Here is a 27,710-nt window from a genome sequence, read left to right on the forward strand (position 1 = left end):
CCACCTGCCATGCTTAGTTCTTGGGAAAGCAAGTGGTCTGTACCATTTAATTTACAAATTGTCCACCTGCCGTGCTTAGTTGTTGGGAAAGCAAGTGGTCTGTACCATTTCATGTACAAATTGTCCACCTGCCGTGCTTAGTTGTTGGGAAAGCAAGTGGTCTGTACCATTTCATTTACAAATTGTCCACCTGCCGTGCTTTAGTTGCTGGGAAAGCAAGTGGTCTGTACCATTTCATTTACAAATTGTCCACCTGCCGTGCTTAGTTGTTGGGAAAGCAAGTGGTCTGTACCAAAGTTAAGCAGTGTTGACCAAAGATCGTATAGCGCCGAAGGCGCAAGACTGATAACTCTGCCGAAAAGATGTAATTACCATGGGCGCCATTTGAGCAAGCGATACGCCTGCGCAGATTACAGTAATGCCTGGACGCAGTCTCACCAGGTGCACGTGGCTGTCGCGGCGCCTGCGCCTCTGCATTGCGCAGGCGTATCACTTGCTCTAATGGCGCCCATGCAATTACAACATTTTATGTGTATTCACCTTGAAGTTCGCCATCTTGCGCCCCTTTGCGGCGCTATACAATCTTTGGTGTTGACTGGTAGGGATACTCGGATGAGAAACCAGGTAGTTTTAAGTTGCTGAAATTACTAAACACTTGTCTAGGGTATCTCTTGTTGATTTACACGTAGGTAAAAGTCCCTTATTAGATTGAAAGCCAATGGTCCCTAGGGGGTTAGGGTTAAGGAGATGCAAGACTGTAGACCGTCCCGCCAACGCAAAGTCATCATACAAGTCGATTCTGTACATGTATATGTACTGCCTGTAGGAATGGGTCGTCACGTTGCTGTCTGTGGTCATCTGTCAATTGTATTCTCCACGTACATTGTTTGCACATTGACTAGGTTAGATTGGCCATCTACAAAAAGACCATTTCAATTGAATCTGTCCACCGTCATCCATGGTTGAATGTTGGAAGGCAAAATGGAGGAGGGATGAGTACCAGTGCCCTGACACATGGGAATCATGGATATCCAGTCATTGAGTGGGTGTTCATTTCCTTTGCAGCTACGTAGCCTCCCTCCCCTAGTTGGATATACGCCAGGGTATAATTAAATCCATCCTTAATGAAAAATGATGTGGGTCCAAAAGGCAAAGCTATCTTGGCATTGCGATCACCCACTGGTACGGGTCAGTTGAAATGAAAAACACTATTTGGCGACAACACTTGCAAGTATCACCAAAATCCGGTATTATATTTAATAAAACACTGGTTTCTAATTACAAGGGCAAATTGACAAGTTTGAATCATTCATGTTTATATAGCTACATGTATTTTGCATTGAAATCACACCGACGCTCAGTATTTGGCAAAGATGTTTTCATCTTGCTTACATTATCTTTCAACAGAAAGGCAGAATTTCTTCAGTTGTATTTGCTGTGTTAAATTCCAAATTGAACTAAGGTTGTTTCATCAAGTCACAATTGCTTACACTAAAGACTACATTTGTTACTGCAAACCAGCCAATAATAAAAGAGCAAAACTGAAGCAAGATGTGGAGTCACTGGAGGAATAACCTTGAGAATCAAATTCTAATAAGCATATTGTCGGGTAAATACATGTAAATTTCAGTCACTTCTAAATCTAATGTGTATGCATGATTCTGTAGAACAATTACATGGTACATAAAAGCAGTCATACAGATTGGTAGAATGTAGAATGTTGCAGTTTATTAAAGGCTGAAGTGGTCTGGAAAGTGACTCACAGCTTATATTCATGAGACAGTTATACGCAAAATATTGTCAAGAAGGCTGCCTTTAGAGAACAGAGTCCTAAAGGCTGCACAAGCAATCATAGAATGTCTGTAAAGGATGGTGGATTGAAGGCTTTTTGCATGGCTCACAAGACAAAGCTTAAACGTGTAGCTGCCATAACCATAACAAGCTTGAATATGATATTAATATTTATGGGTTTAATAAAAAAGGCAAGTTACTGAGATTTCACATCAGTAAACTGTAAAAGTGGACGTACATTGTATGTATTCGGGAATTAAAGCTATGTACGTAAAAGACCAGTCATGACTCTTGAATGAAGCAGTCAACTTTTTCTCAAATTATATACCCTGTTTCCTTAGCTATGAGACCTTTAAAGAGGTATATGTACATGTAAATCAAGCCAAAAAGCATACAAAGGTATATAAACATTTGAGATTGGTTACATTGGTAGGAATGCTGCTTCAAGAAATCTGGTTGAAATGAAGGAATTTGGTAATAGATCCCTAAATTACAGCAGATGCATTGTACAAGTACGATTACTTTGTACATGTATCAAAATTATATGAATGAAAAACTATTTCAGCAGGGCCAGTTTTTTCTCTGATAACAAATGGTATTGATAGAGCCTGTCATGGATTTGCCATTAGATCATTCCCTAGGACTGCTTTACCGACTTGAAGGTGTACAAAAATTAAAGTTCAGTTGTAGCAAATATCATGAATAAACTGATGTGGGAGCTTAGAGCTTCGAAAAGGCAAGAAGGTCTTTCACAAGTTGCTTGGATGTTTTCAAGTGGAATTTCAAAAATATTGGAGACGAAGGCTGCTTTGTGTTGTAGTGATGATGATGAAAGAGATTGCTACTCAGTGTCATTTTGATGACGCCTCATCTTGTGGTACATCTTGATGGAGAATCTGTCTGCCACAGCTAGCTGCCCAACTGGTGTGAATGTGATTCCATATGGGAATTGCAGACCTTGAGCCAAGCAAGCAAGAAAAATGCCGTCTAGGTCATAGTGGTGAATGTGACCATAGCCAAGCCTATTGGACACAGCAATATATATGCCTGACTTGTCGGAGCAGACACCAGAGCAGACCTGTACGGACTGCCCATCGATGGTCGGTTCGATGATAGACTGTGCTGTATCATTGGCTGAAACAACGTACACTCTCTGTTCGTTAACTCCATTGACTATAACTCTGTCAGTGTAGTCATCAACAGCCAGGAACCACGGTGGAGTTGGCACTGGTACGGTGTGTAGGAGCTGACCATCATTGGGTCTATGCTCCGTCCACACCATCCTCTTGACATCACCCACTAGGATGGTGCCATCCTTCCTGACTGCTACACTCTGGAGGTTCACTTCTGTCTTGCCAACCGCACTCTGTGGCACTGTGGGGAACTGGAAGGCCAGCTTGTTCTTCTTATCGAACACCTTGACATACTTGGTGTCATCTACAACCACCAACTGATTGTCATGATTGCAGATAGCTGCAACGTCTTGCGGATCTGAGGACATAGAAGAGTTAAAATGTCTGAAAAGCAGAGTAAGTAGCATTTATTTCTGGAGTATGAACTTATGCTCTTTCATTTCTACCCGTTCCCGTGGTGTATAAATCTGAAATATTTATCCCCACATACTGCCAATCATTAGTCATGATTGCAGAGAACTGATAAAACCAGTAGATGGACTTCATGTACATGTAGAAAGAAGGAACATCGACATATTACAGGTTGCCAAGGGATCGTTCCAACTCAAAGGTTGATTGCAAAACCAACACTTGTATCAATTATATTCCTAGTCAAAAAATCGACTTGAGCATTCGTGGGTTCTAATAATTTGATGACATTCTAGTTATCTGTAGGATATACCCGGTTTTGTTTTTTTTTTTACCTTGTGCCCATGCAATAGTGCAAGTCCATTGCAGTACTGTATTTTGTTTTCATTTTCAGTCGAGCCTAGCACATGTACATGTATGCGAATTAGCACAAGTAATTGTTTGCTTGCATTTGTCGAAGAAACTTACATGAATAGAGGGGGATGAGTTTCTTGTATTTTCCCTCATTGCTGCGGATCATCACTCGCTGGTTATAAACATCTGCCACTGCAATTTCACCAGGTTGAGGAGCAGCAATGCCCCGAGCAAATTCAAACTCTCCTTGACAACTTCCTCTTCGGCCAAACTCACGACACATCTTCCACTGGCTTACTTCCAAGTCACCCAGAGAGATGGTACTAATGCACTGACCTGGAGTGAAACTCAGATATGAAAGCTTGGGATCAATCTTGGGAGAATTTTGACTCTTCAGCAATTTCGAGTCTTTGTTGATGATAGGATAGAGGGACAGAAACTTAATCTCTGATGAGATGTCGATAACATCTTTGGCTACTGTCAGTGAACATTTTTTTCCTTGTAGCAAAGTGCTTATTGTTTTCTGATGTTCAGCATACATTTGTTTGCGATCTTGCTGAATTCCTTGGATGTTATCAATCAACTTGTTCTCTTGAGATGTTATCTCAGCTCTCATTTTAGCCGCTTTGTCCTGCACAGCTTTCACAGTCTTTGTGACATTCCTTGCAGACTCCTCCTGAGCTTGAGATGAAGCAGCCAAAGATTGTTCCAGTCCTTTTATTTCTTTGCTGAAATCTGAAATCATATCTATCAGTGAATGTTTGTATTTGAGAGAAGCCTCTCCAATGTCAATATAGTGATGTCGTGGTTTACAGTGGTCTAACACCGCACAGCTACTGCAGATTAACTCTTGACATGTCTCACAGTAGAAGCGTTTCATTTCTCCCTGGTGTTTTTGGCATTTGTTCTTCTCTTCTGACCGTGCCAACTCTTCCTGTTCAGAGATCTCCTGGATGATACTCGTCAAATGGAAATTGGTTTTTAGGCCTTGGATACGTGTATCTGGCAAAACCATTTCCTGTCGGCACACTGGGCAAGGCACCTTAAGAGCATCTTTGTATCTGATGGTGTAGTAATTCTCCAGACATTTCTTACAGAAACTGTGCAGGCAATCTAGGGTCTTGGGCTCCTTGTATCTGTCTCTACATATACCACATTGAAGATGTTGACCAATCTTCTCTAAAGTTGTTGTCATTGTTTCTGTGCAGAATTAATAGATAAAAAAGGGAAATGGTCTTGTAAAGTGCCGTCCTTTATGTAATACAACAGCAACTGATTCCCTTCGGATTCGATTTGACCAAATATTGGAATACTGGAGATGAGTGAGTTACTTTCCTGACATCTCCTAATAACGTAGTGTTTTATAGAAATTCTTCACTACGCACTAAGCGGTGCAATGGTAGTTCTTAGCTCTTGATAAGTAGCTCTCTCCTGTTCCTTTTACCAACCCACCCTCAAACTCAACCAAACAGCTTCCACTATTTGCTCACCTGTTTTGAAGTTCCAGGAATATCAACCACAGACGTACAGTCGGTCGAAAAATATTAGCAGTTTTTCTCTTCTATGCCAGGTGTAGAATTAGCTTGTGTAGGGGCAGATCCCGGAAAGAAGACGCAGGACTAACGCTTACAGACCTGGTTTATAATATAGATTTTTGGATTTGGGGAGTTTTGTTCTTTAGGAGTGAGTAATCCATGACCCTTGTGTATTTGGAAAATATGGTCATGCCTGAATGAATAGGGGAACTGAATGGGAGTACTGCAGTCAGTGTTCCTACTGTACGTGTACATGTACATACGTGGACATGCATGTACATGCCAACTAATCTTTGGTACAGAGACATCATCCACTGATCACACCATCCAGTGGTTGCATCATCCAGCGATCATCAGGTTTATAAATAGAATTGGGGATTTTTGGGATGCTCCCTCTGTGTTTGCCAAATGTGAAATCTGTAGGACTGCATGTGTGCACTCTGGCTGGGCTGGAGAAATACGGCGATGTCATTGACGTACATCACCAGGTTTATAAATGGAATTGGAGATTTTGGGGGTGCTTAAACTTGTGTGTTTGCCAAATGTGTTTACGCTGGAGTAAACAAGGAAACGCATGAGTGGCTGCAATGAACATCCCCATTGTACATGGACTTGGACCTGCCCAACTGCAGCTTTTTAGTTGGCATTGTTCCACTTTTAATAGTTTGGACTAGCAAACAGGCTGAATGTGTAGAGACGTAACATTATCAAAGGTCGGTTACGGTGAGCTGGTGATTGGAATCCTTTTGAACTGGGGGATCAAAGGAAGAAGTTGGGCAGGAGATTTTACGAATGGGGTGGTGCTAACTTGGGCCTCATGGTAATTGGGAAAATAGAAAATATAGCTTTGGATGAGGACCCTGACTGGTTTAACACTTTGGCAAATTCAAGAAGTTCTGACAAAAATGTCAGGATCTAAGTTCATTATTGTTTAACCACCAGAAAACACCGTCATTGTCAAACGTTCACTCCCTTTTTCTTTGATAGATTAATTTGGTCGCCATGAAATACACAGAGCCTCTGTTAGCCTCAAATCATGTGCTTAGCAGGGCCGTAATATTTGGCCCTGTTGGTGACATAACACTTGACATTTTGCCAATTTCCAACATTTATTGAACAAAAAAAAGTGACAAGTTTGAATCATAAGTCTGCAATATTGGCATTTAAATCAAATTGATGTTCAACATTAGAAAAAGACGTTTTCACCTTAAAAATATTAGGTTTTGGCAAAAACGTGTAATTTCTTCATTTGTGTTTGCTATTTTTTAATTTTCAAATTAAAATAAGTTTGTTTCAAGTCAAATTCCAAGCACCAACTCTAACCATGCTAAGCCCAATCATGTGCAATTTGTCTGATATTGAAAGTTAATACAGATGACAACATTATTCATTACTTAATAAAGACAGGAGAAGCGTTTTCTTTCTTCCTAACCCACCAGGCATCTAGGCCATACTTTTTAAGGCTTTTACATTGTAACAAGTTACATGTACCACATGCAAACAGCAAAAAAGTGAACAAGTGTCCGAGTAAATACATTTCAATCAATTATAAAACACTTCTTATGCAGTTATTTTAATGTGAGTAGTCCTTCAGATTGTAAGAAGGTTACATTTTAAAAATGAGAATGAAACAGTTTGCAAAGTGTTTCAAAGTCTCTGTTTAGTGAAAGAAGTGAACACAAAATGTAATTTCGAATCACAGAATATCACCATCTTAGAGAGTACGAGGAGAAATTAATGATGTTGATGTTTGCGATGTGTGAGATTTGGAAAGATGGGGCATGAAGGTTTTTTTACGTGGTAGTAGCCGGACAATTTCATCATCAACATTTGCTCTTGGGATTCTGATGAGGAAGCTTGGTTGCTAGTCAGTGTCACACTGGATGACATCACACCTTGTGATACTTCTTGACTGACTTCCAGTCAGCCAAGGCCAGTTGCCCCCCTGAGGTGAACGTAATTCCTTGTGGGAGCAATAGACCCTGAGCCAGGCAAGCAAGAAAAACACCATCCAAGTCATAGTGGTGAATGTGACCTGTGCCAACCTCGTTGTACACTGCAACGTAAATGTTTGAGTGGTCACAGCAAAGAGCACTGCAGTTATTCACCAGCTGTCCATTGATGGTCGGTAAGATTGTGGACAGTGTTGTACCATCGCTAGTAATGACATTCACTCTCTGTTTGTCATCTCCACTGACCACAATACTGTCAGTGTAGTCATCAACAGCCAGGAAGTACGGTGGAGTCTGCACTGGTATGGTGTTTAGGAGCTGACCATCAGTAGGTCTATGCTCCGTCCACACCATCCTCTTGACATCACCCACTAGGATGGTGCCATCCTTCCTGACTGCTACACTGTGGAGGTCCACATCTGGCTTGTCAACCTCACTCTGTGGCACTGTGGGGAACTGGAAGGCCAGCTTGTTCTTCTTATCGAACACCTTGACATACTTGGTGTCATCTACAACCACCAACTGATTGTCATGATTGTGGATAGCTGCGATGTCACGTGGAGCTAAGGGTTAAGAAGAATTGAAATGTAAGGGTAAATGGCACTTAAGGAACACATGAATTAATAAAGCACTTTAACTTTGTTTTGTCAACCACCAGCCATCATGTTAGTGGATAACCGTTAAATATGGACATGGCGTAGAAAGATAAGAATACATATACATGTACATATAATACTTGTGCAGTGTTGCATCTTGTGGCTTCGTTTACTGTAAATCCAGTGCAGTATTTATTTTGTTTGTACATGGACGATTTAGTTTACCTCAATATGTGAATTGACATGCATGTACATGTATGCTTGTGTAAGTCAAAAAACTTACGTGATTGTAGAGGAATGTTTTCCTTGTGTTGTCCCTCATTGCTGCAGATTACCACTCGCTTGTTACTCCATTCTGCCACAGCAATTTCACCAGGTTGAGTCTCGGCAATGCCTTGAAGCATACTGAGCTTTTCTTGACTAAAAAACCAACCAATTCCTGCTTTCCCAAATTCATGGCACGTCTCCCACTTGTCTGCTTTTACCTCCAGCTTACCCAAGTTGATTTCATCAGTCCTCTGACCTTGAGAGAATCTTAGATATGAAAGCTTGGGATCAATCTGCGGAGGATGTGGACTCCTCAGTGATTCCAAGTCTTCGCTGATGGCAGGATAGAGGGACAGAAAGTAATTCTCCGATGTGGTATTGATGAAATCTTTGGCCATTGCCAGTGAATGTTGTTTTCCTTGAAGCATTGTGGTCACTGTTTTCTGATGCTCATTGAACATTCTGTAGCAATCTTGCTGAATTCGTTGAATTTCATCTATCAACTTTTTCTCTTGAGTTCTTATCTCAGCTCTCATTTTACTTGCCGTGGTCTGCACAGCTTTCACAGTCTTTATGACATTTGTTGTTAACTTTTGCTTAACTTGAGATGAAGCAGCCAAAGATTGTTCCAGTTGTTTTATATCTGCTCTGAAATCTGAAATCATATCTATCAGTGAATGTTTGTATTTGAGAGAAGCCTCTCCGATGTCAATGTAGTGATGTTGTGGTTTACAGTGGTCTAACACCGCACAGCTACTGCAGATTAACTCTTGACATGTCTCACAGTAGAACCGTTTCCTGTCCCCTTGGTGTTTGGGGCATTTGTTCTCCTGTGAACGGTCCAACTTTTCCTGCTCAGAGACCTCTTCGACTATTCCCATCAAATGGAAATTTGTTTTCAGATCTTGAATGCAAGTCTGAGGAAGCAGTGTCTCCTTGCGGCATTTAGGACACGGAATCTTTGGAGCATCTTTGAATCTGCTGTTGTAATACTCCTCGAGACATTTCTGACAGAAATTGTGGAGGCAGTCTAGGACCTTTGGCCGTTTGTATCTTTCTTGACAGATATCACATTCAAGATGTCGACCAATTTTTTCAAGAGCTGTTGCCATTATTACCTGCACAATCGATTGTCAAAAAAGGAAATATGAACTGGTTAATATATTACTATAGCCAAGTAATATTTTCACTAGTGAAAGGCGGGGCAAGGAATCTTTGGACCATGTTTGTCGTCAGTGATGATGTAATTACTCTAGACATTTCTGACAGAAACTGTACACACAATCAAGGGTCTTTTGATTTCATCTGTCTCGGCATATGTCACATTGAATGTACCAGCTGATCAAGAAAGCTTTTGCCAGAGTTATCTGTACATGAATGAGATTGGAATTGAAAATAATTGGTAATTACAAACTACCTTTTGCAGTGAGCTGACTTTTTTCATCCTGTGCCAAACTTATTCATTTTCTTTAGTATTGATGGGCACATTAGAATTGACAATTGGTGTTTTAGATCATACAGTACCGGATACATGTATTTGCTCTTGCCTTCATATTTACATGTTATATACAAGTTCTGTCTAAATGATAAAATAACTTTATCACACATAGTGTTCTAAAGCAAAGTGTAATCCCCCGCCCTCGATGAGTGCAGTTTATAAAATCCATTAGTTTATAAATACCAGCTTTCTACTTTAAACGTCTCCAAAACAACTGCAACTATTTTCTCACCTTTGAAGTCTTGGAAAAATCACCTGCGAACCGTTGGTGGAAGAAGTGGCAGGACTTGTCTACCACGATGCCTTGATGTTCAATCATTTGGTTTTTGACAGAAAGATTCCAGAAAGATACATGTGGCACTGGAGAAATATAAAAACATCATCCAGTATAAATGTGACATGGTTTGTAAATAGATTTTAGGGTATTCTGTGAGCACCAGACATATACATGTACGTGTAGAGTCCTGTCATCTGGTTTGTTTGCAGATGTTAATTCACCGATTGGATGTACCCTTTGGATCTCAGATAAGCTCACTGCAGATGTCTTGCATATCATTTTCTGTCAATACATGTAATGTATGGTACTTGTACATGTGTAACTACTTAATTGTACTGTGGATATGAGAGCAATTTAACCAGTGAAAACTCTTGTTTAAAAATATTGTACGCATTCTTTTACATATTAGACACTTGGTGCTGTGGTCAGGGTTGTTGTGACACGAGGTCAGAATGATGCACCGCAGTTGAGCTACCGTTATGGCGTTTGTTTGGCACATATATACCGGTACATGCATTTATTGCTTTCATTTACAAATTGCCCACACGCTGTCCATGTTTGTTAGGATTTATCTTTCCTGATGCTTCTTAGAAGGAAAGTAAGTGGTCTGTATGTATTACCAAAGTTGAGAAGTGTTGACAGGCGGCATAGTACGGTGCTTGGATGGGAAACCATGCGCAGGTTAAGCTTGAGGAAATCACATGGAAATAATGTACATGTACCCTCATCTGGGGCATCTGTTGTCGTCCATTCAGGTAAAAGTCCCTCATGTGGAATGTGGAAGAGATGCAAAAATATATACTGTAGCATGTCAAAGCAAAGTCAGCATGTGCTGTACCACCCAAAGGAATGTGTTTGTCGTGTTGCCTTCTTTGGTCATCTACTAATTTAATGGCATTCTCTGCATTGTTATATTGATTTACATGTTGACAGACTGACCAAAAACAAGTGATTACATGTGTCCACCATTCTACATGTACATGTATGAGTATCTATGGTTGAGGGTATTGATGCAAAATAGCGGAGGGATACTTGGTAACTAAGGCCCTGATGTCCTGGAATCACGGAGCTGTGGTTGATATCCAATCAGTGAGTCTTAACACTTGCCCTTTTGCATTTGCAGCTCAATTACAGATATCCCATCATGCACTGCTCTGCTTGCCTAGTTGAGGGTTGTACAGACACATTAAAGAGCACATCTTTGGTTTGTTTCCATTACATATACATGTAGATGAGAATCATGTAGGATGTTCTAAATAGAAAAACCTAACATCTTTTACGTATACTTGGTCAATGTGATAAAGTTGATTGGTCATTGATTACATACTGATTGATCAATTTCCCTGATTTAAGGAGGGCCGGGGAGGGGGGTGAGATGAGGTGCTTGTCCTCATTTTTTTGTTTCAGTCTCACTTGTATTTCCTGTCATGTTTTGTCTGTTTTGGGTGTAATCCAGTGAATTTGAGAAGTTTTGGGAGAACTTCTCCCCTTACAATAAGAAACTCTTACACGTACCATGCCCACTGCAAGTCTGAAAAATGATAACACCTTCACTCTGTCGTAAAATGATTATTCAGAAAATGGAAGTCCTCTCCATGGGGTCCTTGTCCTTTGCAAACTATCGACTTTACAAGCCACATTTTACAAACTTTCACACAGGATAAAAGTTTTGGTACAGGAACCGTTCTTTTTGCTATTTCGTGGCAGCCAGGTTAAGCTTATTCACTGGTCTGAAATCTGAAAATAAGTGTACCCACGTATCAACTTGTTATTCACTAAGCAGCAATAACAATAAATCATAGCACTTATACATACAATTTGATACCTCTGCTCTGGATACATGTAAGTGGAATCCAGAAATTTCATCAGTTTATGAATTGAATATCTAGCCTTCCAACCTCATCTTCTCACCTTCTTTGAAATGCCAGGAAAACCAGTTTGTGAAAAACCATCAGCAGTGTTTCCCACTTTGAAGCCAACTCAGTCAGTTGTGTGTTTTGAAGGGGCAAATGCCAGAAACATGGTGCCAGACGGAATGCAGAACACCATCAAGTCATGTGACATATGGTCTATAAATAGAGCTCATGAGCGTGTACATTCACAATAATGCTTATACATGTACATGTACATACTGGGGTGGAAAGAGACCACATGAGTGCACTTCAGTAGGCATTCCTACTGCACATAATGATGTGTGCTACATGTACTTGGACCGCCCTGGCTCATAACTGCAACTCTACAGTTTTGACTGGCATGTGAGGCTATACAATAGTTCAGATGAAACATTATCAAAGGTCAGCCCTGTGAACTTGCAGTTTCAAGTTCAAGGGGGGAGCTCAAAGAATAAAAATGGTAGGAATTTTCTGAATGGGGTTGTGCTATCCGGGGGGGCTGGTGGCCAATGGATATGTAGAAAATTACATTTAAGGGATACCATGTCAGTGGCGATGGCAGAGAGAAAGGGGAATGTATGTGCATGTAGCAACATTGTGGTAAGGCAGAGACACTGCTTGCACATCTTGTGGATTAGGACCCAGAGTAGTGTTACATTGTGGCAAATGGTTTTTGTGGCAAAAATGACAATTTATGTCTTTATCAGGTTACATGCATATACAGAGAATGTATTACAGAAAATAGGAAAAGACAGAAACAAGGACACTAAATTATGGAAAAAGCAAGGCCAAGGAAATCATTTCAAACCACATTTAATTATAAACTGAAACCAGAGCAAAGAAAATCCAGTTTTTGCAAGTTAAACTTCTCCTGATAAACACCACGACATTTGGACAAGTGAAAGCATGAAAGCAAAAATATTTACAAAAGCTCAACCAAGCAAAATTATACAGAGCAACATAATACGACAAGATTTTTCAAACTATCAAAAATGTTTTAAACTGAAGGAAATAAAGTGTACAAATTTAAGAATTCTAGTATTAATGTAGAATTTATAAGAACATTTATGACTTGTACATGTACATATGTATGTAAGTTAAGAAAGAAACAAAATGAACATATCAAGCATTGTTTCTCATCTTTGCCAAACATCCGAACACATTTAAGGTACCGGTATGTTGACAATTTCTTCAAATGTGAAAATGTAAAAAGCAAAAAGAAACTTAAAAGTGAATAACTGTTCACCTACGAACCAACCCCAATCTTCCCAAACTCCACCAGGAAGGTTTGACAGACTTAGCCACTGTTAATTCTAGTTGGAATGGATGCTTCTTGAAAGTTTAGAGTTGCAAGAATGTGGCAATGGTTTCCTGCTGACGTGTACTCGTAGTGGAGGATTTGGAAGGATTTAGGAAGGTTGTCAGCAAATATACCAAAGGAAACACATGCAACTCAAGCATACATGTACATGCACCGTGCATTTATACATGTACAAAGGAAAGTCTACAAACTTTTAAGAATGGTACATCTCAGATGGAATAAAGTGCTCCTGAAACTCGTAAACAATTTGTTTTTTTAAATAGGCCTACAGTGAGATTCGTTAAATTATACACATTAACCACTCTTCTGAGCCGAGTCATTGTTTTTCTCCTGTCTTTGGCAAATTTTGAGAACTTGCAATGTAGTGAACTTCAACAGACATGCCTTAGTATGCTCAAAGTTACCGACATGTGTGAAACATTTAATGATTTATGGTATAATGCCGTTGGACTGGTTTACAAGTGAGTGCAGATAATAGATTTAAATGTAGTAGATATCATTGATATTCTATCGTGGTACTTGAGAGATTCAACGGTGCAAGGAGGATTTTACGGAAAGGGAAGGGGGTGATTAGTGATGCTTGGATGTTTTGGAGTTAGATTTAGAATATGTGCAGTGAAAGTGGGTCAGTTGGTACTGCTGTGGCTGTACACTTTCAGCATCAACATTTGCTCCTGGGATGATGATGATGATGGAGATTGCCGGTCAGGGTCTTTGGATGGCATCAAACCTTTTGATACATCTTGACTGACTTCTGGTCAGCCACCGCCAGCTGTCCATCTGATTTGAATGTGATTCCTTGTGGGAAGAACAGACCCTGAGCCAGGCAAGCAAGAAAAACACCTTTTCTGTCGTAGTGGTGAATGTGACCAGTGCCAAGCTCATTGCTCACTGTGATGAAAATGCCTGAGTCGCCATAGCACGCACCACAGCAGTGCTGCACTTGACAACCATGGATGGTTGGTTTGATGTGAGCCAGAGTTTTACCATTGCTAGCGGCAACATCAAATCTCTGTTTATCACCTCCACTGACCACAACTCTACCGGTATTAGTGTAGTCATCAACAGCCAGGAAGTAAGGTGGAGTCTGCACTGGTACGGTGTGTAGGAGCTGACCATCAGTGGGTCTATGCTCCGTCCACACCATCCTCTTGACATCACCCACGAGGATGGTGCCATTCTTCCTGACTGCTACACTCTGGAGGTTCACATCCATCTTGTCAACCTTACTCTGTGGCACTGTGGGGAAGTGGAGGACCAGCTTTTTCTCACTGAACACCTTGACGTACTTGGTGTGATCTACAACCACCCACTGATTGTCATGATTGTGGATAGTTGCAATGTCACATGGATCTGGAGGGGAAGGAGAAGTACATATATGTGAGAAAGGTGCAGTCAAGAAATTATGAGCTACTCACTTTCATAAGTCCCACTATATTGTCAATGTACATGTATGTATTTATTCTGTCTACAACCACAAGCCATTAGTAATGATACTGGATATCTGTAAATATGTGTATCCTAATGAGGAAAGTAAGGACATCTGTAGTATATTTGCAGTGTATTGCATATGTTCCTTTTGACCTTGTGCATATTCAGAATTTTAGTTTAGTTTCCATTGTCAGTCATGCCTTGCTTAAGGACTAGTCGATTTACTGCAACATAAAAATTTTGAGAGTGTGCTTGTGTGTCCAAGAAACTTACATGTACATGAATGAAGGGGAATGTTTTCCGTGGGTTGTCCCTCATCGCTGCAGATCACCGCTCTGTTGTTCCAACAGTCTACCACAGCAATTTCACCAGGTCCAGTAACAACAATACTTCGAGCCCCGTCGAACTCTCCTGTACCTCTGCCCTTTTTGCCAAACTCACAGCACATCTCCCACTTGCCCACCTCCACCTCCAACCTGCCTAGAGAGATAACACAAATTTGGAGTGAATCTGAGACATGAGGGCTTGGGACCAGTCATGGGAGAATTTGGACTCCTCAGTGATTCCAAGTCTTTGCTTGGGATAGGACAGAGGGACAGAAAGTTACTGTCTGATGTGGTATTGGTGACATCTTTTAGCCATTGCCACGTTGTTTTCCGTATAGTATCATGCTCACTGCTATGTCATGAGTGTCATACAGGTGCATTCTTCTGAAATCATTTGATCATATATCTGTTCTCATTATGGTCTCTGTGTCCAGCACAGCTTGTTACATTCTGTGAAAACTCTCGCGTAGCTTGTGAAGAAACAGCCAAGTTCAAATTTTTCTTTGTCTGTGCTGGAGTCTAGAAACATATTGCTTGTAGGTTGTACTGGCTCCAGTGCAAACCCCCCCCCAAAAAAACATCGGTAGCTAGTGTTTCTCTTATTTAATTCTTCGAATGTTCAAGTTCCACACATAGGAATGAATAAAGTTAACAGGGGGAAAAACTGAGATGTTCTCTTTCAGGAAGCCAAGCACAGAATTTTAAATTCTGATAAAATGTAGCAAGAGTTACAGTTCAGAGCATATACATGTATCTTCAAAGAAAAAAGGAGTTAATCATTACAAAAAACAACTAAGGGGATGTTCTACTTAGACGTTAGTGGTGATGAAGATTTTGGTGAAGGTTCTTGGTTGGAAGGAGACTTCCATGTTCATAAAAGATTCGAAGGTTTGAACACTTCTCTTTCGTTGAGTTTGCATTTTGTAAAATATGTTCTATGCATGTATCATGAAATGGTAGAGTTTACTACCCTCTTTTCTTTAAACAAAAATCCTGAATTTTCAGGGTGAAATTTAATGTAAATTTAGTGGACAAAAAAATTTGGTGTTTGATTTATCATCCTGGAATTGAAAAAGGAATGATTAAACCCAAAGAAAAAACTTTGACCTCACATCGTATTTTAGGTGAGACTAACTCAACTTTCGAGCCAAACTTTCCAGGAACAAAGTGCATCTCACTGTAAGTGTGATACAGTGATCTCATATATCATAAGACGTCTTTGTTTTTTGCTTAAAGTTGAATATATGTACACATCCAGTTGAACTGAAACCTACCAATATAAGATTGAACATGTGTTTACATGTACGTCTGTCCGCACATCTAGATTTTTATGTTTTTATGCCATCGATGTCTCAAGCTGAATGTGCCTGTATAAACTGTTTGTGGGATTCCAATGAATGAAGTGCTGCCAGAACTTTTATTTATTATTTTAATCAGTACTGGTAGTTCTTTTTGATTTAAAAATTACTGCAGTAGAAACAATTTGAAGTCCATATTTCAAAGCTTTACCAATCAAGCTCTGAACTTACCTGCTGTTTTCTTCCATCCATCCTCAATACCAATGAGGATTTCAAGAACTTCTTGCATGTTGGGTCTCTGTGCGTAGTCTGCTTGCCAGCATTTATTTAGAAGATCACTTATTTGCTGGTTTTCTGGGCAATCATATGGAATCTCCAAGCGTTCTCCTTTTTCCACCACAGCTTTGCAAATGTCATACAGCTGTTTGTCAGGATAGGGGGCCTTACCAGATATCAGCTCCCAAATGACAACACCAAAGGAATAGACATCTGATTTGGTTGTGACCTTGCAGGGTTTTCTGGAGCTAGTACTAGAAGAATCATATACAGTGCTTAAATCACCAAGGGCCTCTGGTGCCATCCATGGGTAGGACCCTCTATTAGTGACTGTACTGATTGTATATTCACATTTCCTGGATATGCCAAAGTCACATATCTTCAGTACATCTTCACTGGTGACAAGGAAGTTGGGTGATTTGACATCCCCGTGTTGGTATCCCATCTCGTGAATGTACTGCAGAGCTTTAACACCATCCTGGGCCCATCTCATCCAATGACTCTGCCTAAACTCTGGCCAGTCTTCACGATGTTGTTCAATGACTTTGTACAAAGAACCCCTCTCAGCATACTCGGTTACAATGATATGACTTTCAGATGCATTAGTTGGCTTGACAACTCCCAAGAGCTCAATTATATTTCTGTGACTCATCCTTGCCATAATCAGTACTTCTTTCTCGTGAAAAACACTGCAGCATTTTGCAGCAACTTTCTTCTTTTTTGAAGATGTTCGCCATGTTGCCTGGAACACTTTATTTTTAGCTCCTTTTGAGCTAATTTCAACATCAAATGAAATCTTTTTCAGTTTAATAATTTTATACATGTTTGTACATGTCAGAGTTTCCATCTGAAACAGAAAAGAGTAAAGGCAGGATTGAGTCATGAATTAAAACATTTCTAAAAAAGGGTATGATGCCCAAGATGAACATCTTAAAGTTGATGTAGTGGAAATGACCAGTTGATAACAGGAAAAGATATAAAACCAGTTAAAAAACAAACAAACAAACAAACACCCCAACACCCCAACAAACAAACAAACAAACAAACACCCCAACAAACACCCCAACAACCCCAACAAACAAACAAACAAACAAACAAACAAACAAACAACCCCAACGAACAAACAAACAAACAAACAAACACCAAAATTTGCCAAATATGAGGGGCCCCCTTCACAACTAAATTACCTGAAGGATAAAATGCATGATAACCCAATTCGTCATTATTGACAGTGTGGGGGGCGTCTACCAGCATCAGCCATGTTCTCTTCAAATCCATAACTTGCTCGTAAATAAACAACTTCAAATTTACCCCTACGTGTATGTTAATGCTACATCCCACAGAAACACCTCTGTTGATAGGATAAATATTTACAGTTGTCAGCCCACTTTTTAATTCAAATGAGTGTAGTGAATGAGGTCCTGCATGCATATGGGTACATAGTTTGACCTCCCACCCATTCCAACTATTTGAAAATTTACCAGTACTTGTCCAAAATACCTCTTCACAAAATATTTTAACCCAGCTCTCTAGCGCTAACACTTCAAATTGCATACATGTACATGTAACATGCAATGCACACAACATTGGTACATGTACAGTACATACCTGTATGTGGATTTGCACACAGTGGTGAAGGTCATGCTTGGAGGTTTTTGGTTGCCATGAGTACCTTGCTTTAATTGCTGCAGGTGTGCAGTTCCCTTAGCCACTGAAAACAAGATAGCGAAAATAGAGAATAACATGTGACTGGCTCTTGGCCAATCAAGATGTGGAATCTGTCGATGAGGTATACAATATGACCTATTCTCAGTTCCTCTTGGAAGTTACATACTGCACCAGAACGCATGACTCTGTATGTTCACTTAATGTGGAGGTCTTCATGCTTCAGACAATTCAGATTATCAATTTGAGTCACTGTGTCAGAAAGCAGTTGGCAGCCCATCAAATCGTTTGTAATGTTTGGTTCTGTACCCTCCAACCACCACCTTCCGAGTTCCACGAGCAAAATTGTCTGCAGAGAAAAAATTAGAGTGCACATTGTAAATCATTCATGCATTGCTTTGTCACCATGCAACACTTACACAAATGGTGCTCTGTGCCATACATGTAGATAGCAGAAAAGATGTGTGTACACCGAGCTCTATTTATTTCCTCCTCACATGACTTTCATGCCGCTGGTTTTTTTTTTTAATTGCCAGACTTTTGCTGACGAGATTAGGATACAGGTACTGCTATCAGATTTACAGTGGTTAGAATTCACTTCATTTCGGTGAAGCACAGTGCTTTCTCACCATGGTGTAGCGGCTGGTGCCTAGTCATTTTGGACATAAATCGTAAAGTTCAGGACCAAATTTAGCTGTTTGTATCTGTCCTGGCAGACGCCATGTTTAAGATGTTGCCCGGTCTTCTCTTTAGCCCTTGCCATTGTTATCGCTATACAAATGATATTAATTTTGACTTGGAAATACTGGTACTTTCCACAGCAAAACAACATTTTTTTGGAGTGTTAAACAACATTTGGTTTAGAGTGATGTGCTTGCCTTTAAGCAATACAATGTACTTATTAATTGCAGATTTGATGTGACATATCAAAATGGACACCATACCTTTGAGATGAATGAGTTCCTTTCCTGTCATCTAGCTCGTAACTTTGTAGGTTTTTGAACAAATTGTGTTTCACTTTACACTGCAGCAGAACAGCAATTTATCTACTCACGAAAGGTGCAAAATACTAATTCCATCGGGAATCACTTGACTTTCCAATCTCACCAAAACAACTCCAACACCATTCTCACATTGTCTGAAGCTCCAGGAAAATCACCGGACAGATGGTTTGTGGAAAAAAGTTTCAGCAGTTTTTTACATTGATGGCAAGAGTAGATATGTTTATGAAAGCACAGATCCCTCCAAAATATTGCCGGAGAAACAATGGTACAGAGACATCATCCAGGGATCACATCATCCAGCGATCACATCATCCAGTGATCACATCATCCAGTGATCACATCATCCAGTGATCACACCATCCAGCGATCACATCATCCAGCGATCACCAGGTTTATAAATAGAATTGGGGATTTTTGGGATGCTGAACCCTGTGTGTTTGCCAAATGTGAAATCTGTGGGACTGCATGGGTGCACTCTGGCTGGGCTGGAGAAATACGGCGATGTCATCGACTTACATCACCAGGATTATTAATGGAATTGGAGATTTTGGGGGTGCTTAAACTTGTGTGTTTGCCAAATGTGTTTACGCTGGAGTAAACAAGGAAACGCATGAGTGGCCGCAATGAACATCCCCATTGTACATGGACTTGGACCTGCCCAACTGCAGCTTTTTAGTTGGCATTGTTCCACTTTTAATAGTTTGGACTAGCAAACAGGCTGAATGTGTAGAGACGTAACATTATCAAAGGTCGGTTACGGTGAGCTGGTGATTGGAATCCTTTTGAACTGGGGAATCAAAGGAAGAAGTTGGGCAGGAGATTTTACGAATGGGGTGGTGCTAACTTGGGCCTCATGGTAATTGGGAAAATAGGAAATATAGCTTTGGATGAGGGCCCTGACTTGTTTAACACTTTGGCAAATTCAAGAAATTCTGGCTAAAATGTCAGGATCTAAGTTCATTATCATTTAACCACCAGAAAACACCGTCATTGTCAGATGTTCACTCCCTTTTTGTTTGATAGATTAATTTGGGAGACTCCCAGTTATCGTACTACCCAGCCAGCCAGTCATCTAGAATGCCGAAATGAACTAATCAGCCTACCATTCCGTCAGTCTTGCCGAGAGTCAGTCATGCTAGACATCCAGCAAGTGGCCTGGCATCAGTGTCACTGCAAGTCTGTATCAATCATACAGTGGATTAGCAGTGTCCCAGTCTGTGTAGGTAGCACATTGTAACTATGAGGGCTTTCAGCACATACTATGGATTTTCAAGCCACATTTATATCAGACACATGTAGGCACTTACGTGTTCTCAACCAAATCACGCCTTGGAAAGGTCTTGTGGCGCTCTTGCAAGTATACTTTATAGTACAGTAATATTGTTTCAGTGCTGTGGATTTCAAAGAAAGTAGTCATGGTACCAGAGATACACATTTTCATTTGCCACTTTTTAATTTTTTTATTTCAATATGATGGTCGTTTTCAAGTAAACATTGCATTTCAAGTACAGTGTACTTTTTTACTTTTCAAAAAGACAGAAATGAGAGAGTGAAACCAAAGCAAGACTTTGAGTCATTGGAGGAAGTGTCTTGAGAACCATAGAGTGCCTCAGGTAAGTCCATGCTCTGATCATCCCGTCCCCATGTGACTATGCTGGTCAAATCTAACAACACGATTTGTAACATTGACCACTTAGTAATTTTTTTTTCAGTAACTAGGTCAACTAGGTATTCCTGTTTTGTTTAGTGAATTTTAGCATCATAATATCAGTTCTTTTTGTCCTGTATATTTTTTCCGTCTCATTCTGCTAAGAGGCTAGCCAATGCAGTGCTTCCAAGAAGCTTTTCATTTAATGTGAAATATAAACAGCAAAATGTCACATTAACAAGATCCCTTCAGATTATACTCATTTTTGAGCCATCTTTTGGTCTAGTATATCCAACAAATGGTGGAGTAATATATTTCAGTCTCTTCTTAAACAAATGCTTATGCATGATACTTGTATTACCATAAAGTTGTAAACAGTCATCATACAGAGTAAGCAGTCATTATAATTGTAAGATTGTTACATTTTATGAATGAAGTGGTTTCGATAGTGTCTCAAAATCTCTGATCATCAAATAACTGTAAAATGTAGCCAGTGATGTTCCCTTTTCTATAAATTTCTGGAATTCTTAAAGTGCAGATGCAATGACTTTTTTCTTAGACACAGTTTTCCCTGCAACTGTGTACCCTTCTTCAATATATGGAAACTATATTCATCCCCATTTAGTTACATGTAAATACACAATTCCATTGGTGCTACCCTTGAGATTGGAGGGTTTGAGGTGGCTCATGCTTAAAGTTTGGAAATAACTTCCATCTTGAAATTATTTTTGAAATGGCAAACGATTAAGCAAAATATCTATTAGAATCTTTAAAATAAGGGAATTGAACTCTGCAAATGCAAGTAGCCTAGTATTGGAACCGTACATATTACCCGATTCTTTATGACTTACTTTTTTGAGACAAAAAACAAATGAGCTTAATGAACATTGTCACTCTTGAAATCTTAGGAAAAACAAGAGATTGCTAGAATAAATATACGGTAGCTTCTCATCAAAAACCAACCCAAACCCTCTAAGATCCTTCAAAAATCACCTGGAGGTTTGGTAGGAGTTTGTAGGATCCTGGAAGCTCAATGAAATTGAAGACCAAATCACATAAGCATATTGAGTACTGTCCCTCATCTTTGACAAAAAGCTTGAGTAAAATGATTTTAATAATTATGCTCACTATTTCTTTGAATCTGGAAACAGAAAAAGCATCAGGAGACTTTTGCAGTGAATACTGGTCCGTCTCAAACATCAACCTCCTAACCTTCCCACTTCCTTCAAAATCCACCAGGAAGTTTAGGATGTTTTGCTGCATTGCAGTGAGGTAGAACTGGGACACCATTACTTTTGCGTGGTGTTTAATGCCTCATGAAACTTGATGTTGTAAACACATGTCATTGGTTTCCTACATACATGTTCAGTAGCAGAGGATTTGGGAGGATTCAGGAGGATTACTTTCTAAACAGTCCAGGGGGATTAAGGAAATCAGACAAGTTTATATAGAGTGAAAGTAAGCAGAAATTTCAAGTACCGATTAAAGACGTTGAATTTAGCACAAAACTTGAAACTAAAGATTTTAAATTTCTATGATTAGTAAAACAAATGTGTTCAAACAAACATCTCCAATGATTGCTGACTCCAAACTGTTAAATACAGCAGAAATTAAACAATATTGTGGTTAAGATGTTGGAAATGAAAATGGATTAATGCACTCTATATGTACAAAGGTAAGTACCCTAGTAGTGAAGTTGTTCATTGTAAAAAAATGTTGTCATAGAGCCCATAAAATCAATGCAATAAAAAATGGTTCCATCCCAAGCAAAAATTTAGATCTAAAAGGACATAGTCTTATTTAATTTTATAATGAAAAGACACTACCACTAATTTTGTCCCAAAAACTGTGGCTCATTTAGAAAGAACACTACTTATCAAGTCAAGTTAAATACTAGTAATCTAAAAAGAATTGTAAAGAATGTTGTTTATCTGTGTCAGTGATTCCAGAGTGTCACCAAATCCGTCTAAATTTTTTTAAAGTAAAATGCATGTGTCATTTGGTTAAATATCTGAGGCTTTTCAAGATGTTGGGGTGATGACGGAGATTGTTAGTCAGTGTCTTGTGGGATGACATCACACCTTGTGATACATCTTGACTGATTCCCAGTCAGCTATTGCCAGCTGTCTGTCTGATGTGAATGTGATTCCATATGGGGATTGCAGACCTCGAGCCAGGCAAGCAAGAAAAATGCCATCCAGGTCATAGTGGTGAATGTGACCAGTGCCATCAGCTGCATTACACACTGTAATGTAAATGCCTGACCTATCACAGCAAACACCACGGCAGCGCTGGACTCGTTGACATTTGGTATCGGTAGTTGGGTTGATGGTAGACAGTGTTGCACCATTGCCAGCAGCAACATACACTCTTACTCTGTTAATTTCCAATCCACTGACCACAACTGTATTAGTGCAGTGATCAACAGACAGGAAGTACGGTGGAGTCTGCACTGGTACGGTGTGTAGGAGCTGACCATCAGTGGGTCTATGCTCCGTCCACACCATCCTCTCCACATCACCCACTAGGATGGTGCCATCCTTCCTGACTGCTACACTCTGGAGGTTCACTTCCGTCTTGTCTACCTCACTCTGTGGCACTGTGGGGAACTGGAAGGCCAGCTTGTTCTTCTTATCGAACACCTTGACATACTTGGTGTCATCTACAACCACCAACTGATTGTCATGATTGTGGATGGCTGCGATGTCAAGTGGATCTGGGAGTAAAGTAGAATTCAAAAGGAGAAAGAGAATAAATAGCATTTGATTTTAAAAACACACGAACTAGTACACTTTCATTGGTATTAGACCCATGGTAATTTACCATTATAAAGAGTAATGATCATGGATAGCTGTGGACCTGGTGTAAAAAGGAAAAAACGTGTAAATACATGTGATATTTGTGCATTATTATAAACGTGTACCATGTATTCTTGTGCTGTTGTGCTTATGTAGCACTGTAGAGTACGGTGCAGTTCTTTTTTGTAGTTTCCACTGTCTGTCATATCTTGTACATTAGCCCCTTTTCAGACTAGTGTGGACCTACTCATCAGGTAAATTGATCATATACATGTAGCTGAGTGGTTTCATTCCCATGCACATGTACCGGTACATATAGAATCCAACCTGTGGAATGTCTTTCACACTTCAAAATTCACCCTGCTGTTTAGCTTACCTTCTTTTAGTAGATTCACTCAGGTAATTTGTAACCATGTTCACACTGCAAAAGGGGAAACCTGGAGAATATATGCATTGTTTTAACTCCACCCCCAAACACTCCACTGGCACTGTGCTCACAGTAGCTTAAAGGGTAGCTGCAATCAATTTGTTTTAATACAGACCTTCAAAGTGCACCTTTGTGTCTCATGTAACCTTATTTTCAATTTGTCTTTCACTACTTCAAAGGGTGTTTTGAAGCTTTTTTACCTTTTTGTGCTAATGATTAGGATTTCCATGTTCATGAGCACATCTGTTACACTGGTTTGTACACAAAAGTCAAGCATATTTGTAGACTTTGTGGACTAAATTTTCTCTTCTTTGCCGATTCGTTGTTGTTCAGCAATAAGTAAGCACCAATGGTTTTCTCAGGATTGTTTTCAGTAAGCACATTTCGTGTTCACAATTTTCATAGAAAAACTTATATGCAATATATGACCAGTATGTCTTTCCTGGATAAAATCCTCAGTTGTCCAGGAATGCAAGGATAATTGTACCGTAATTGTTTTAAAAAGTTCACTTTTCGGGGAGTGTTGTAAAAGAATGTTTAAACAGTGAAGAAGAGTATAAAGTTGCAGAAAAATTGTGTCTCGTAAAAAAAATCATTGCAGCTGCCCTTTAATAACAGCAGAATGTCCCCTGACTGAAAGTTTTCTTGTACCATACTTCATGTAATTATGAATTATTTGTAAGATTTAGATTCAGCCTGTTATTGTAAAAACAAGGTGTCTATGTGTCCATTGTGTAAACCAAAAATGTAAAGAAGATGGTAATTTGCAAACATCTATTGTAAAAGACTTGTGTGCATTAAGTCAAGTTACTGGTCTCTTCTATTAAGTAGACTTAAATAAAAAGTAAACCACATACAGCACTTGCGCACCGCGCATGCAAGGCTGCGATGGCTGTGCTGTTCAAACTCAATGACCAACCCAGGGTTGAACAAAATCCAGGAGCATTCATGCACACTGTTGGCGGTAACCTGGGGAAATGGTGTCGAGTCTAAGTGGCACTTCAAAGCAGTTACCTGAAGAAATTTCAATACCGAAAAGTGCAGTGTGGACATTCCCCATAACCAGGGTAATTTCAGCATTCAGGGTTAAATTTTTTGTGAGTACCGAGATAACGTACAGTGTAGGCAAGAGCATAGAGTGAAGCCTGCTGTGGTTGTCTTTCAACATGTGATTTGTGCATTTCAAAGAAACTTACATGATTGTAGGGGAATGCTCTCCTTGTGTTGTCCCTCGTTGCTGGAGATCACCACTTGCTTGTTACAACAGTCTATCACAGCAATGTCACTCATTTGAGTAGCAGTAATACTCGTAGCTCCATTGAACTCTCCTGGACCGCTTCCCTTTTTGCCAAACTCATGACACATTTCCCACTTGCCGTCCACCTCCTGCTTGCCTGAAATTGCAAGAAACCATAAAGCTGGAGTGAAAGATGTATAAATATTTAAAAACTTGGGATCGACGTTAGGAGGAATTTGACGCCAGTGATTTTAAGTCTTTGCTGATGATAGGATCGTAGGACAGCAAATTAAGTCGTTGTCTGATGCAGTGGTGGCCATTTCTTTTGTGTCTGTGCTGAAGTTTTGAAACACGTAGCCTGTATATTGTATGGGCTGCAGTGCTAACCCCTCCCAAACCAACAACCAGTAGTTTTTCTTTCTTTCTTGTTAATCCTTGGTACGTCCTGTACAGGAATAAAGATTTTGACAGCTGTTGAATATATGTGTACACATGTGGCTTTCAATCTGTCCACACACACCTTTTTATGCTTTTCCACAATAACAGTGTCAGGCTAACTGAGCAAATTAGGAACTGTTTGTGATTTTTCTATGAAGAAGATGCTTCCTTTGTTTAGTTGCATCTACTTTTCTCCTTGAATCAGAAATTACTGATAATGTTTACATACAAGTTCTGTAAAAACGATACGGCTTTGAAGAAAATGTTAAATTAACATTGTACTACGTAAAATCATTTAAGTCCTTTAAAATTTATGTCCCACATGCTCACAACCTACCTGATGTTTTTTTCCATCCGTCCTCAATACAGATGAGGTTTTCAAGAACTTCTTGCATGTTGGGTCTTTGTACGTAGTCAGCTTGCCAGCATTTATTTAGAAGATCACTTATTTGCTGGTGTTCAGGGCAATCATGTGGAATCTCCAAGCGTTCTCCTTTCTCCACTACAGCTTTGCAAATGTAATATAACTGTTTGTCAGGATAGGGGGCCTTACCAGATATCAGCTCCCAAATGACAACACCAAAGGAATAGACATCTGATTTGGTTGTGACCTTGCAGGGTTTTCTGGAGCTAGTACTAGAAGGATCATATATAGTGCCTACATCACCAAGGGCCTCTGGTGCCATCCATGGGTAGGACCCTCTATTAGTGACTGTACTGATTGTATATTCACATTGCCTGGATATGCCAAAGTCACAAATCTTCAGTACATCTTCACTGGTGACAAGGAAGTTGGGTGATTTGACATCCCCGTGTTGGTACTTGGTGTCATGAATGTACTGCAGAGCCCTGGCACCATCCTGGGCCAATCTCATCGAATAATTCTGCCTAAACTCTGGCCAGTTCTCACGGTGTTGTTGAATGACATTGTACAAAGAACCCCTCTCAGCATATTCGGTTACAATAATGTAATTCTCCTTCAGTGAAGCAGGCTTGACAACCCCCAAGAGCTTGATGATATTTTTGTGGTTCATCCTTGCCATAATCAGTACTTCCTCCTCATGAAAACGACTGCAGCATTTTGCAGCGACTGTCTGCTTTCCTGAAGGCGCTCGCCATGTTGCCCGGAACACTTTATTTTTAGATGCTACTGAGCTAATCTCAGCATCAAATGAAATCTTTTCTGGTTTAATAATGGTGTAGAAACACGTGGGTGTTTCCATCTGAAACACAGAAAAAAGCAAAAGCAGGATTTAGTCACATGTTCAACTTTTTGTCAAAAGGGGAAAGTTGTCTGGAATGAAGCTGACATACTTGTACATTATAAATAAAGAGTGGGAACAGTAAATGATACAAAGAAGAGGAAGAATTGCAGAAAAAGTAAAGAATAACAGGTGCTTAACTCGAGTGGTTAAGACATCTGCACTAGTAAGTAGGAGGTCGCGGGTTCAAGTCCCACCCGAGTAAGCTTGTGAATATTTTTACAAGCTCTTGGACAAGCACTGATTATACAGTGTTTATCAGTGTATATGTTGGGTAAGGGCAAATCCTGTTATATAAATTGGCATCTCCCCAATGCAAACATCTTGAAATAGTGCAATACTGTTGACAAATTGAAAGCAAATGTATGTAAGTACACTGTAGTTTCTCTTTTTGTATGGGGCATGGGATCAGTTTTGTGTCTGCTGTTGTAGCATTTTCCAAGACACTTCTGAGATATTTTTTGTATATTCCTGTATTGTTGATAAGTAAAGTACAAATTTTATCACTTTTGAATAGCACCTGACCTTCAAAACTCACCAAAATACCTATGGCAATTTCCTCACCTCTTGTGAAGTCCCAGGAAAATCACTCACTCACACTGTTGGGGGGAAAAATTAAGTAGTTTGTCTGTTTGATGCAAAACAGAAAGTCTGCTTTTGAAAGTAACGTGGCACTGGGAAAAAAGACACGTCATCCCCTGGCCTGGTCTATAAATAGTTTTGGGGGTTGCTGTGTAATTCATGTCTTCATGCTTGAATGAACAAGGGACTGCACGAGTGCACTGGCCCATTGTACTTGGACCGGTCCTACCCCTGCTGTTAGAGTAGGGATTGTCCTTGTTGTAACACACGTCTGTGTAGTTAGAACTGAAAGAC

General features: G+C 39.9%; 4 protein-coding genes and 1 long non-coding RNA gene across 16 annotated transcripts in view; 1 reads left to right on the top strand and 4 right to left on the bottom strand.

Moving 5' to 3' along the window:
- Positions 1-27,710, top strand: part of LOC147799234 (uncharacterized) — a 40,402-nt gene that overhangs the window by 8,352 nt on the left and 4,340 nt on the right. For 6 of the 8 annotated variants that reach the window (XR_015425468.1, XR_015425463.1, XR_015425464.1 and 3 more), the window contains 2 exons: positions 20,048-20,243; positions 20,564-20,637. This is a non-coding gene — a long non-coding RNA (uncharacterized LOC147799234). Of the gene's footprint in view, positions 1-20,047; positions 20,244-20,559; positions 20,638-27,710 lie in introns of all 8 variants that reach the window. The other 2 variants (XR_015425465.1, XR_015425467.1) reach the window with 2 other exon arrangements.
- LOC110989869 (uncharacterized) lies at positions 1,226-5,891 on the bottom strand. The gene is made up of 3 exons (XM_087137367.1): positions 5,177-5,891; positions 3,801-4,886; positions 1,226-3,282 (listed from the first exon to the last, which is right to left on the bottom strand). The coding sequence occupies exons 2-3, from the start codon at positions 4,879-4,881 to the stop codon at positions 2,633-2,635; spliced, it is 1,731 nt and encodes a 576-aa protein (XP_086993493.1). The 5' UTR covers positions 4,882-4,886; positions 5,177-5,891; the 3' UTR covers positions 1,226-2,632.
- LOC110989866 (E3 ubiquitin-protein ligase TRIM13-like) lies at positions 6,130-11,877 on the bottom strand. The gene is made up of 4 exons (XM_022254550.2): positions 11,723-11,877; positions 9,767-9,894; positions 8,053-9,154; positions 6,130-7,736 (listed from the first exon to the last, which is right to left on the bottom strand). Exons 2-4 carry the CDS (start codon positions 9,851-9,853, stop codon positions 7,111-7,113), a joined length of 1,815 nt encoding a protein of 604 aa, XP_022110242.2. The 5' UTR covers positions 9,854-9,894; positions 11,723-11,877; the 3' UTR covers positions 6,130-7,110.
- LOC147799235 (mitogen-activated protein kinase kinase kinase 20-like) lies at positions 12,500-19,831 on the bottom strand. 4 transcript variants are annotated; one of them, XM_087137368.1, is made up of 5 exons: positions 18,965-19,831; positions 17,964-18,066; positions 16,311-17,202; positions 14,729-14,935; positions 12,500-14,377 (listed from the first exon to the last, which is right to left on the bottom strand). In XM_087137368.1, the coding sequence occupies exons 3-5, from the start codon at positions 17,200-17,202 to the stop codon at positions 13,749-13,751; spliced, it is 1,728 nt and encodes a 575-aa protein (XP_086993494.1). In that variant the 5' UTR covers positions 17,964-18,066; positions 18,965-19,831; the 3' UTR covers positions 12,500-13,748. The 4 variants fall into 4 exon arrangements, with proteins under 4 accessions (XP_086993494.1, XP_086993495.1, XP_086993497.1 ...); XM_087137369.1 differs by lacking the exon at positions 18,965-19,831 and having other exon boundaries at positions 17,964-18,934; XM_087137370.1 differs by lacking the exon at positions 12,500-14,377 and having other exon boundaries at positions 14,796-14,931; positions 18,965-19,548.
- On the bottom strand, positions 22,713-27,551 carry LOC110989886 (uncharacterized). 2 transcript variants are annotated; one of them, XM_087137373.1, is made up of 4 exons: positions 27,399-27,551; positions 25,910-26,795; positions 25,094-25,291; positions 22,713-23,388 (listed from the first exon to the last, which is right to left on the bottom strand). In XM_087137373.1, the coding sequence occupies exons 2-4, from the start codon at positions 26,793-26,795 to the stop codon at positions 22,748-22,750; spliced, it is 1,725 nt and encodes a 574-aa protein (XP_086993499.1). In that variant the 5' UTR covers positions 27,399-27,551; the 3' UTR covers positions 22,713-22,747. The 2 variants fall into 2 exon arrangements, with proteins under 2 accessions (XP_086993499.1, XP_086993498.1); XM_087137372.1 differs by having other exon boundaries at positions 27,373-27,551.

Source organism: Acanthaster planci, linkage group LG05 (genome assembly GCF_054643075.1).
Source record: "Acanthaster planci isolate LZ-2023a linkage group LG05, COTS_SCS, whole genome shotgun sequence".
In the NCBI taxonomy this organism is placed as follows: domain Eukaryota; kingdom Metazoa; phylum Echinodermata; class Asteroidea; order Valvatida; family Acanthasteridae; genus Acanthaster; species Acanthaster planci.